Source organism: Astyanax mexicanus, chromosome 2, assembly GCF_023375975.1.
Source record: "Astyanax mexicanus isolate ESR-SI-001 chromosome 2, AstMex3_surface, whole genome shotgun sequence".
Taxonomy (NCBI): domain Eukaryota; kingdom Metazoa; phylum Chordata; class Actinopteri; order Characiformes; family Acestrorhamphidae; genus Astyanax; species Astyanax mexicanus.
In genome coordinates this window covers 64,758,483-64,771,642 of record NC_064409.1, presented here as the reverse complement: position 1 = coordinate 64,771,642, position 13,160 = coordinate 64,758,483, and the positions used below count along the sequence as shown (strand labels likewise).

The 13,160-nt window shown below is 37.5% G+C and overlaps 1 protein-coding gene across 4 annotated transcripts in view; it reads left to right on the top strand.

Moving 5' to 3' along the window:
- Nucleotides 1-13,160, top strand: part of abca1b (ATP-binding cassette, sub-family A (ABC1), member 1B) — a 47,207-nt gene that overhangs the window by 15,228 nt on the left and 18,819 nt on the right. For all 4 annotated transcript variants that reach the window (XM_022672102.2, XM_022672099.2, XM_022672103.2 and 1 more), the window contains 9 exons: nucleotides 2,620-2,709; nucleotides 8,113-8,353; nucleotides 9,249-9,388; nucleotides 9,671-9,787; nucleotides 9,957-10,151; nucleotides 10,619-10,824; nucleotides 11,612-11,788; nucleotides 11,906-12,128; nucleotides 12,842-13,063. In XM_022672102.2, the coding sequence (XP_022527823.2) occupies nucleotides 2,620-2,709; nucleotides 8,113-8,353; nucleotides 9,249-9,388; nucleotides 9,671-9,787; nucleotides 9,957-10,151; nucleotides 10,619-10,824; nucleotides 11,612-11,788; nucleotides 11,906-12,128; nucleotides 12,842-13,063 (1,611 nt within the window). The remainder of the gene's footprint in view (nucleotides 1-2,619; nucleotides 2,710-8,112; nucleotides 8,354-9,248; nucleotides 9,389-9,670; nucleotides 9,788-9,956; nucleotides 10,152-10,618; nucleotides 10,825-11,611; nucleotides 11,789-11,905; nucleotides 12,129-12,841; nucleotides 13,064-13,160) is intronic.

Below are 13,160 nucleotides of genomic sequence, written 5' to 3'. Positions count from 1 at the left end.
ATTCAATAGGACTCTTATGTATACCATAATCAGAGTTGACAAGTATGGGGTTGACAAATCAGTTAATCAACTAAACATTTACCAGTTTATAATGATGACATCTTAAAGCATTCATGCATTGTTGTTTATTTATCGATCAAACAGACTTAGATCATTTTCATTTTTGTGATTCAGTGCTTTAGTTCACACCAGCTGTGCAAGATGTGCAGATCAAAATGTTGTTCCTCTGCTCTTTTACTGCATTAAATTGTTTTTGCTACAAATTCTTTTCCAAATCATGCACGCACCTATGCACGTATCATTTGTGCTGATTTTGCAGCTGCAGAGCAGCTCCTACACTGTAGGCTAATGATCCCATGTAATCTATAAAGCAGTAAACATTGATTATAATTTTGCTGGAATAAATAGATCTACTCTTTGTGTCATCAAGCTTCAAACGAGTTACAGAATGTATGAATAAAAAAGAAGATAAGTAAAAAATAGCTTAAAAGCACGTAAGAGATTTTGATGAGACTCACAACCAATGCACAACCAATATGCAATGCAATGTATGATAATACTGTTGGATATCATGATATCAATGTGAAATGCAATAGATTAAGCTCCTCTAAGGTTCTTTCACCACTTGGCTTGACTTTTGTCAGTGTTTAAGATTCACTGTAAACCTCTACCTCACTTTACCTCACTCCTTTGCCTCACGCTACCTTCAGCCTAGTTATGTCACATGCTCTTTTGCAGCTCTTTCAACGTGTTTATCATGCGATAAAGTAAAAATAGCCCTAGTATCTGGTTTAGTGATTGGATGATTATGCTCCATTTATGCTGCACTTTTGTGATGATGATGGGATGCCTCTGGTGTGAATCCATATTGCTTTTCTTGTGGATTATTTATTTAAGACTTTTGGAAGTCCCCTGTATCTGATGGACCTATTTACAATTACAATTAGGACTGGGCAATAAGGTAAAAATATTGTATTACAGTATTTAAGACATTTTCGAAATACACAGTAATTATCATTATATTTTCACATTAAGAGAAAATGTATTTTTGAAGGCTGATAACAATTCATTGTATATCTCCACTCCCTATAACAACTACGTAGACGAGAGGCATTGTTTATACAGCTGTTTGGAGAGCTCAAACTCTTTTACATTAGTTGGATTCTTTTCCATTTGTGTCTCTAGACGTGTAATGGTAATAACATACGCCGTTAAACAGTGACCCCCCCCAGCTGTCCCCTCTGGGTTAATAAATATAGGGAGGTGAAGAGGTCATCATCTTGTCTTATCAGGGAACTTTATACTGACCCCTCACACCTCACTGACCACTGTTGTTTTTCTTCTCTGAGACATACACCAGGTGACTGACTCATTGATGTGCTCTTTGCGGAGAAGCAAAAAGAGTTAAAAAGACAGAGGGAGGGGAATGAAGAGAACGAGACACAGAGAGAGAGAGAGAGAGAGAGAGAGAGGGAGAGAAAGGGAGTGGGATGAAGAGCTTGTTCTAACTTGTGCTCTCTGCACTCCTACCTTTACATGTAGCCCGAAGATACGGTTAGGCGCGTCACGGCAGTTTTAGCTGCCTTTGTCTTTGTCATGTGGCGATCATGAAAAAGCCACGAACATCACGTTGGGTTATACGCTACGCTCATCAGCAAAATCCGACAGTGAGTCAGCTCAGGGATCCTGGGGTGATGATTCTCTATTAGGAGAGTAACTTAATATGAAGTGGGAATCAGTTGTAGAGGACATGTAGACAGTGGGTTCACTGCCCTCTGTTTCACATTTTACAACAGAATAATTAAGGTTGTATGATTCAATTTTTATGGTTTTATTAAACTGTTTATTCACATTAAAGGAATGAATTAGGTCATAGAGATATTAATCTTTCTGATTTTACAGCCACATAATTTAGATACTGTATGCAAATAAAATAATTAAATAATCGAAAGACATATTTCGCATTTGAAAAAACAGGAAAAACATACTTTCATGGAAGAACATAATAAGGAATATAATTTAATATTAATATTAATTGTTTGAAATAGAATAGAATAAAATATAACAAAATAAAATAGAGCAGAATAGAGCAGTCCATAATATGTAAAAAAGAATAGGTCACAATAGAAGAATATACCAGAATGTAACAGAATATATCAGAATAGAATAGAATAGAATAGAAGTCAAAATAGATTTATTTAGAATGTCAGAATAGGACAGATTATAATTGGAATGGTAAGAACGGAATAGAATAAGAAATAAGAATAGGTGTGAATTAATCAGAGATAAATGCGCTATGTTTATCTTATAAGACAAATTAAGTTTGTGACACATTGCTTTGTGTAGAATTACTCATTTACTAGTTGTTGTCAATGTTAGCACTAGTTCTGGATCCACCAAATAAAGAAAAAAAGGAAGATGGATTATTGGAGGATAAAAATAATAATAATAATAATAATAATAATAATAATAATTAAATAAAGTACACCCAAGAACACTGCAGAGTCAGATAATTGTGTGAATTTAAGAAATTGTAACATTAGAGCAAAATGTAGAACAATATATGAGTCTTACTGTTTGCAAATGTCTTGTTTTAAACTTTTTGGGGTTTTTTTGCAGTCTGATTCCAGGCCAGAAACCAGAGAGGCCCGTAAAGTTGCTAAAGCTGCAGACAACCTTCTGGAAAACCTGGGATCTTTGGCCGTGGAGGTAGGCTCAATTTTGTTTGGAAAATGTAACCTAAATATTAGTCACACTGACTTTTTAAATCTTTTTATGCTAAGAGGTATGTTTTGACATATACACTATGTACACTAACTATGGATATTTTTGTGAGGAGACAATTTAGTGCATCTATAAGTTGCTGTAGATAAAAGCGTCTGCTAAATCCCATAAATGTATTTATTAATAAAGTCTACACTTATTTGCATGTATAATACTTGAGACTGTGCCTGTGAGACTAAAATCACATTTACACAGATGACTCAGAGACAGTAGAGAGATTAATGACCTAAATTATAAGGAATCTATCTGTGTATGAATGTGTGTGTGCCAGCCACACCCACTGTGGGATCCAGTGAACAGTCATGACCTGACAAAAGATCAGTTCCCTCAGCCTGGCTGAAAACAATAAACAGTTTTGGTCCCAGGCCTGCACCTAGGCAGTGTTAGATGTATGGGCTAAAACTTCACTGGAGGCCTTTCCTGCCTTTGCTTGTGGCCTTGCCAAGATTTTTCCAAAGAAGCGTCCAGTGAACTCTTTTTTTCATGTTTGTGTGCTTCCCTTTGATCTTGCATAGACGGCCACCCTTCTGTAAACCTGTATAATGCGCCAGTTCTTGCTCTATTTGTCCTTTTTCATTTTTATATTGATTTTAATTAATCAAATACAGATATAGTTATAGATTATTAGTTATATATTATATATAAAGGACACTCACTAGAAAGTGAGAGTCACTCTAATGACGACAGCAAATGCTGGGCCGCTGGGGGCAGCAGTAAAAGTGTCGCATTGTGCTTGGATGTGGCTGTAACTCACGCTGTGGATCTTAAGGGGACAAATGAGGGGGGGGTTGTTTCAACTCTCAGCTGGAGAGACCTGCGACCAGGCACAGCTGAACAAGCAATAAGACAAGATGTGAGTGAGAGAGAGAGCAAAGGAGAGAGTGAGGCTAGCAGTCTCTGAAACGAGGCTGTGAATGGTCAGCATTTACAGTGCATATTAAAGTACCTCAGATGTTTGACTTGTGCAGTTTAGTTGGAAGCCTGTGATCTGAATGCTCGAACAAAAACTCCTATGTCCCTCCATCCTGGAGTGCTACCGAAATCGTTAGCCACAGAAATCAAGCCCTTCCCTCTGGGTCAAGACGGGACTTACCCATGAACTCCAGTAACCTTTTTACTGCGTCTTTGTGCGGCCTGGCTCATTACAGATATTTACCAGAACTCTGAATTAGAGGCCTTTTGGAAGAATTCAAAACAACCCTGTGAGCTTGAACTTTCTGTTGAAGGATTACTTTCATCAAAAAATCTGATTTACGCACTTTTCCCCTTTCACCAAATGTAGCTAATCAGCCAGAACATGTCTGGACATGTCTGAAGTTTGCTTCTTTTTTTTGTTTGCGGCTGGAGTTCAAAGGATAATGCAGCTAGCATATACATCATTGCACACTTTACTGATACTGTATGACATACTGTAATCTTCAGTATATAAGTTGACAACAGTATATTGCATAGCACAAAAACTGTATTAGATACCCCTTGGGGTCTCGAATTATGTTAAAAATAGTTATTTAACAGTTAACAGTAGGCATGTGTGTGTATATGGCATTTTATTAGCCTACTCTTAGTTACGTACAAAAGCAAAGCAAATGATAGTATAGTTTTATCAGTAACAATGTATCAGTAAAAATGTAAATAAAAATACATATGCATGATAACTGCAATGTTAGACTTACAAACAATATATCCTAACAGTCCAATGATATTCAAGTGCAATGTTCTCCGTCCAGCTGGAAGAGTGCAAATATGCATTATGAGGATCAATACATATTTATAGATAAGGTTTTTGACTTTTAGCGATTTCAGTAGCGCTTGCATTTGTAAGCAAGTGGAAAAGATTGAAAACGTTAGCGTTTACCTTTGTCCCCACTTTCTTTACTTAAGGTTTGTTGGTTTGACTTTTTGAGACTTACAGTTTAAAAAATCACATTTTGTAGTCAAGTAAGGTAATCCAGTTTGTTTTTAAGGGAGTAGATGTTGCAGAGAAGAAATGGTAAAATTCACCACCAGATAGTATTAGCTTTTAGCCCAGCACAGATGCTTTTTTTACACCCCTTTGATTTTCTCCCCCTGGCTGTCAATTTCACACAGTATCAGCAATGTTATATTTTCCTTATGTCACAGTTTCATTTTACAGTTTTACCAGTTTTAAGTATGGCTTTTGCTAGTGGGTTGGTCATATATATATTTTTGGGGGCATAAATATAATAGCTGCATTCTATATGTAGGGGATAGCCAAATTTTAGGCTGCATTTCTTGGCTGCTATGCCATAGAAGCCATAGAGTTGTTTCACAGTAAAGGAGAGTTAGTTTACAGTGAAGCAAGGAAATTGTGGGAATCAGGCCTTTGAACAAAGTTTGATTTAAAATGTTTTAATTTGATTAAAGTTTGATTTAAAATGCTCCTACATGTATCCTTACAAGTTTTGTGCTGTAGTAACAAGTGGAGGGACATTTTTTTCTGATGATGTTATATATTTGTGTTACCAATAGACTACTAAGAAGAATTGTTCATAGGACAGGCCCTACCTCTTCGGCAGCCCATAGGCTTTTGAATGCAGTTAATTGTTGACGTCTTTTTTAATACAGTTTTAGGGTTTGTGAATTTTTAGATCTGTTTTCGTTATGCTGAATTTTCTTTTGAAAGAAGAAGTGTTAGAAATTCTAATGAACTGAACTTTCTAAAACAGTTACATTTCGAAACCTCTTTATTAAAGTAAGTGGAACAATGTGTTCATTAGATTATTTGCCACGTTCAGCACTTATTCAGCACAGCTGATGACGGAAGATGCACTTTACCACATCAGTGTGTGCTTGTGTTTGTGTTTTCCTGGGACGATGCAACAGCTGTCCCCCTCACCGCCCACCCGCTCGCATGCCCCGCTCTCCTAGTGCACTGCTGCACAAAATGAGAAGCATGTGACAGTTTGGCTTGCTGATAGGGCTGAGTGAGTCAGTTCAGAGATATAATTTATAGCCCAGCACATCAGCAGTGCTGAAGCCACCTGTGTCATGCCCCACACCTCTGTTCTCTCAGCTGTACGGGGAATGACCGACAGTAACCTTCACTCCTCTGCTGTTTGTCTCCAGTCGTGACTCCTGTTCTCGTTGACTCAGGAGTTTGTGAGGAAAACACAGGAACAGGGGATGAAGGAGTGTGTGCAGCTAGGTCAAAGTGTGTCTGAGGCTCTTTTCCTCTCAGTCAGATATTCGCAATGTTTTGCAGCCATTGTTAGAATTGTTTTGTTTTATAATAGCATGGATCCTGCTCATGTCGTATAAGGAAGAACAAGCTCGTCCAGGCTGTGTGTTTACTGTGGTTGAGTGTTCAGTTTGGCAGGCCTTTAGGGCTGTCACTCCCTGTATTAGTAATGATAGTAATAATGAATAGAACATAAAATCAGACAATAGAAATAGAACAGAGAAACAGACCTGGCCTGGTGCACACAAGGTTAAAGTCCAAAGCAGCTGCTAACAAAGAATGTACCTTTCAGTTTGATGTTTACAAAGGTGTGCATGCAATACAGGCTCAGAATTTAGAAGCTGCACAGACTGTAAAGTCAGAAAAATAAGGCACTGAACTGTCACTAGGGCTGTGCCCTCAAGGCAATGTTTTAGGGTTCCTGTGATAATGCAACATAATGAATGACACTGATGCTGCTAATGATGATAGTCATTTATGGAGTGAGTTTTGTGGCAAAATTTTAAGCCAAAAAATCAAATCCACAACCAAAAATTTAAATTTAATGTGGATTTTGGTAGATTTTGCTGTTAATGACTTTTGCTTGTGGAATCTCTCATTTGCTTCTGCTTCAGTGTTTTGCTTCTGAGTTTTGGCAAATTGTTCACGAGTGGGCGGGGCTTAGAAGAAGTCGTTCAGGGTACCCGTCAGTCCAAATCAAATGACTAATAAAGATTCAAGGGCATGGAGATTCAAGAGATATCGATAGTTACTCGATTTCAATTTAGTTGTTCAGATCTCTAAAACACATTCTTTCAAGTAACAAATGCTTTTCATCATTGTCATTATACATGCTTCCTGCATGAGGTTGATCATATTTGGCTTTAGTCAGCAGTCAGATTGATATTATTTATTATTATTTTATTATATTATTTTATTACAGCTATTATTGTAAACACATTTTATGTGTAGGGAATGCCATAAATATAAGAGATCATATACACTTTATTAGGGGTATTAATACTCCACTGCACTGCAGACTATCACACTGGAGTGTGCATCCTATTTTATGCTGCTTTACCCCCTTACACATTCTGTTGCTCTATTACCACTTTAAATTTTTTTACATAATATTAATCTGACTGTTCTTCTTTCATGATGAGTGGACCAATAGAAAAGTATTACTGCAAAATTACTTATAAAATCTTATATCTTTTTACATTTAACTTTATTTACAGTTTAGAAGGAGATTGGCAGCAGTGATAAATACTTTTCTCTGAAAAAGTGAATGCAGTGTAATATTAGGGCTATTTTATATATACATAAAGATCCATTTATATATTTCTTCCTTGAGTAACTAACAGACAAAAAGACATTGATAGATGTATGTAACATCTGTATGCTCCCTGACTTTTATTGCACCCTAAAGATAACTAATCGATAAATACATGCAAAGCAATGCAAGCTGTCTAAGTTGAGTTGTTCCTAGGTGATAACAGTGAGAAAAGAAGCCAGAAACCACGGATGTTTCCAACAAGTTTAAGAGGTTACAACAATGACCAGCTTTAATTCCAAAGGCTTGATGGCTAAATTGGTCTTTTTTGTGGCTGAAGTTTATTAATCAAGGGTTTTTTTTTAAGTAAGAAACACGTTGGCTAGATGAGGATGGCTAATATATGCACACTAATATTCACACAGCATTCAACTGCCTGGCCCACATTATTGTATCGCAAAATAAAAATAAATAAAAGTAAATTAAGGGTGAATATTGGCTGATTGGGATGCACCCCTGTGAACAAGCAAGCATTTCCTAATTTGTTTTTCTCCTAGGGACTCTCCTGCAGAGATTTATTGCAGCCATAAACACATCCATCTAATTCTCAGATTTAGATGTTCCTGAGGACTTGATAGAAGTAAATGTCAGTAAACATGTTGTGCTGTGGAGGATGTTTCTTTATTCCTCAAGACTGAAGCACTAATCTGAAACTTAATGCTCAAAGTGGCCATGTAAAAAAACACTGTTCTTAGTTTAAGCTGATGTTGTAATAATGATTAGCAGTCTATATTATGGACCACTCTTGTGTTCCGTTGGGTTTTTGGTATGAAATTCTCCTTTTTTAAGGCCTCTAACCTCTCTAATGTTCCCTCAGCTGGCCAGCATGCGGAGTTGGAGCGACCTGCGAAATGAGATCCTCTTCCTGACCAGGAATGCAACTGGTTCCCCCAGCCAGATGTACCAAGCTGTGTCTAGAATAGTTTGTGGACATCCTGAAGGTGGCGGACTCAAAATCAAGTCCCTGAACTGGTACGAGGACAGCAACTACAAAGCTCTGTTCGGGAACTACAACAGCAGCGATGAGGAGCCTGTTTCAGTCTATGACAACACATCCAGTAAGCACCACTGTTTAATGTATTAATTCCTGTTCCTGGTGCATGCTATCCATGCAACAATAGAATATATTTCTCTATTGACTTTATACAAATAATATTAATTTATTGAATACTTAGTGATTTAGTTAACATAAATTAACATACAGCTCTGGAAAATATGAGACCACTTAAAAGCTGTGAGTTTCTATGATTTTACCAAATCGAAAACCTCTGGAATATGATCAAGAGGAAGATGGATGATCACAAGCCATCAAACCTAGCTGAACTGCATACAATTATACAAAAGCGGTGTGTAAGACTGGTGGAGGAGAACATGCCAAAATGCATGAAAACTGTGATTAAAAACCAGGGTTATTCCACCAAATATTGATTTTTGGACTCTTAAAACTTTATGAATATGAACTTGTTTTCTTTGCTTTATCTGAGATCTGAAAGCTCTGCATCTTTTTGTTATTTCAGCATTTTTGTTATTCATTTTCTGCAAATAAATATCCTAAGAAATGTTGTCTGTAGTTTATAGAATAAAACAACAATGTTCATTTTACTCAAACCTATACCTATAAATAGCAAAATCAGAGTGAAGTGACCTCTTCATGTTTTTTCCAGAGATGTATTTTTATATTTCTTTGCTGCCTCATTTCAATGTTCAGTTACGTAAACAGAGTCTGCAGTGCAAATATTTGTTGTAGTTTTGAATGACTGAAACGTGTCAGTTTTACCTGCAACAGATAAGATTTTAAGTATTCAGTAACTTTTATAAAATAATTAAATGTTAATTGTACAGGAAGTTTTAACCCATCAACAAGATAGTGTCATATATTTGCCTTGGGTTTAGAAGATTCTGCACATGTCAGAAATGTCTTAATGTGTTGTTACATGTAAAATGTGATTGCAGCTCCCTTCTGTAACAACCTTATGAAAAACATGGAGACAAACCCAATCTCCCGCATGATCTGGAGAGCTCTGAAACCTCTGCTTATGGGGAAGATCCTGTACACCCCTCACACACCTGCCACCCACAAGATCATCAAAGAGGTACGAAGCTTTTAAAAATACTCAATATGTTCATCAATATTATATAAATCGAATTTTGTTTTAATGTACTATAATTAATGTACTCTTTAATGAGTCATTTTCAGCATTATGTTACTTGTCAGCTATATCAATGTGTGTATTGGTATTAATATTCAGATCAAATACATTTATTGGTTAAACATTGATATTGTTGAAGTCACTGATAAATTTCACTGCATTGATTATCATTATTAGATAACTTACACTGAAAATGATCATTGTCATTTTATATCTTTTCTTTAGGTCAACAGGACATTTCAGGAGTTGGGTGTCCTCCGAGATCTCGGGGGAATGTGGGAGGAGACTAGACCCAAAGCTTGGAATTTCATGGAGCACAGTGAGGAGATGGACCTTTTGAGGGTAAGTTCAGGCTTTTTCTCATCACTGCCCTCCTGTTGTGGGCACATCACCAGCTCGTCTCTAGAGCCCTAGAGCTTTAGCGTTTACACCCAGTATGCAGACACAGCTGCTAGTGTTTAGTCTGGGTAATCAGCTATAATCTGTGACTGTTTGCTTTTTCCACACATAGACTTTACTACAGAACAACGTCACAGCCGCCTTCTTCAGTGCCCAGCTGACTGGCACTCAGTGGAGTGTCCAGGATGTTATCAGCTTCCTGACCAAACAATCAGAGGACACACGTCCGCATGGGACAGCGTTCACGTGGAGAGATGTCTTCAATGAGACCGACCAGGCCATTATGAGCATATCCCGTTTCATGGAGGTCAGTTTCTAACAATCTGACTTTCTTTTCCTTTTCCTTACATGTCACAACAAGCAGTGTCTGCCTCACAGCGCACAGTACAGCTGCATCAATTATTTTAATATAAATATATGTTATACTAAACTACATTCGCCAAACCTTCTGCAATCTTGTAAGTGGTTAAATTTTGTATAAACAAGCAGCATGAACATATGACCCAGATAAAAGAAGAAGTGAAAGCAGAGTAGAAGGCAGGAATATTTTGTGTAGGCCAAACAGGAAGTTTCTTAAGCAATACAGAGTGGAAAATAATGGTTTCAATCTGTGAAGTAAAGACTCAAAGAGTTATTTTATGATGAGTTGGAAAAAGGTTTTTATTTCTAAGCCACTGTTTTCATCATACAATTAAATGAATATAATAAAGATAACATTTTATATATACATATATATCATATAGTATCTGATAGTAAATCTGTTTGTCTCTACAGTGTGTAAACCTGGATAAACTGGAGCCTGTGAGTACAGAGGAGAAGCTAATTAACGATTCTCTGGGTCTGCTGGACAACAGGAAGTTCTGGGCTGGGATTATTTTCCCTGACATTCAATCTAACAGCTCCGAACTTCCACCCCACGTCAACTATAAGATTCGGATGGACATCGACAATGTGGAGCGCACCAACAAGATCAAGGACGCGTGAGTCAATGTTTGCCTGTTTGTTTTGTTATGATATTTAAAAGTAACATACTATCAAATTTAATTACATGATTAGTTGCATTTATATTTCACGTTAACTGGTGTGTAGGTCTATACTTTAAACATTTAGGTCTTTAGGAGGTTGCTGGTTTGAATTCTATTCATGTAGCTTGCCATCAGCTGCCGGAGCTCTAAGAGCATACAATTGGCCTTGCTCTTTTCCGGGTGGGTAGGTGGCGCTCTCTCCCCACATTACTCCAAAGGGTGATGTCACTCAGCACAAGGTGTCTGTGAGCTGATATATATCCGAGTGCACTGGCTACTTGGCAATGCCACAATTAGAAAAGAGGCGGTGGCTAACTTCACATGTATCGGGGGAGGCATGTGCTGATCTTTACCCTCCTTGTGTTGGAGCATTCCTAGTGATAGGGAGAGTCCTAATGAGCGAGTTGGGTAATTGGCCGTGTGAATAAGGGAAAAAATGGGATAAAAATTAGAAACAAATTATAATATTCTAAGTCTTTCACATAATTAACTAATACTGTTTATTAAATTTAGATCATAATCTGTTTATACACATGATATGGATTGAAAGTGTAAAAGCTACACTTTCAGTATAATTGCTTGTTTTAATGGGTTGATTAATCAATATCATATTTCAAGATGTTTGAGGCACTGCAAGCACTAATCTTAGCCTCTGTGGGTTAAAATAACTCAAATGAACTCAAGTAGTGGTGTAGCATTTATTTAATATATTATAAATCATTGTTTTGATTCATTCCTGTAGGTACTGGGACCCAGGTCCTAGAGCTGACCCGTTTGAGGATCTTCGGTATGTTTGGGGCGGATTCTCTTACCTGCAGGACGTAATAGAGCAAAGCATAATCAGAGCAGTTACAGGAACCAAGGAGAAGACTGGAGTCTACATCCAGCAGATGCCTTACCCCTGCTATGTGGATGACATGTAAGTTTCTGTTATTCCTTATTAACCTTTCATAGGGAAAGTGATGTAAATAATAGTAATAACAACCTGTAGTATTTTAATGACATTATTATCATTGTTGTCTATTCTCTCTTGTAGTTTCTTGCGTGTGATGAGTCGCTCCATGCCTCTCTTCATGACCCTCGCCTGGATGTACTCTGTGGCCATCATTATAAAAGGCGTGGTCTACGAGAAAGAAGCCCGCCTCAAGGAAACCATGAGGATTATGGGATTGGACAACGGGATCCTGTGGTTCAGCTGGTTTATCAGCAGCCTCATCCCTCTACTCATGAGTGCTGGACTGCTGGTGCTTCTGCTCAAGGTATTGTTTTTTTATACCACTCTTCAGTTACATCTCTCAACAAGGCCAGAAATTATTAGCATCCATGGTACATAAGATGCATGTACATGCAAAGCTTTTATAATGTTCATAAGATCCTCTTTAGTGAGTCGCACACCTTGATGTTTCATAACTACTTCTTAATTCCCTGGCAAATGAACTAAAAACAAATAAAAAACAAATAAAATATAAGAATTATTATTCAGTAATTACAAAGGAATTATAAGCATGAGAATGATCTCCTAGAACCTGCCAGATGCCGGGCCTTAAAGCAGTGAATCAGACTTTGAGACACGTCCAGTGCAGCTCAGTGCCAAATGTTTTTGTGGTTTGTGGTGGAAACAGCTTAAGTGGACAATCCAACAAGCTTTTCTTAGTAACAATAATAGCAAACCATACAAGTGCAGGACCAATTACTCAGCTGAGGCTTGATAGAGTGGTTCTTATAGATATAGATCAATAATAAAAAGCTCGGAGGATAATTACTTATTTTTTCAATTGAATTATGATGTCAAAGCCAGCCAACAAACTCTGTGGAACTGGCTCTGTTCAAGCTAGAACTACTTTTATATAATGTAAAACATACAATAAAATATAGACACATTCATTTAATCATTTTATATTTTTTATATCCAGGAATAATGAACACTATTGCTACTCATTACTTATTATTGTGATTTTCTTCTGTTCTGCAGATGGGCAACCTGCTCCCCTACAGTGACCCTGGGGTGGTCTTCCTCTTCTTGGGCTCCTTTGCTGTGGTCACCATCATGCAGTGTTTTCTCATCAGCACAGTGTTCGCTCGGGCCAACCTGGCTGCTGCCTGTGGAGGAATCATCTACTTTACGCTCTACCTGCCCTATGTGCTGTGCGTGGCCTGGCAGGATTACATTGGCCTCCCTGCCAAAGTCATTGCTGTAAGTTTACATCCTCCACACCACGATACAGCATGATTTTCATAATATCTCTATTAAGAAAGGGATGCTAGTATAATTCTACCATAAGTATACCTTT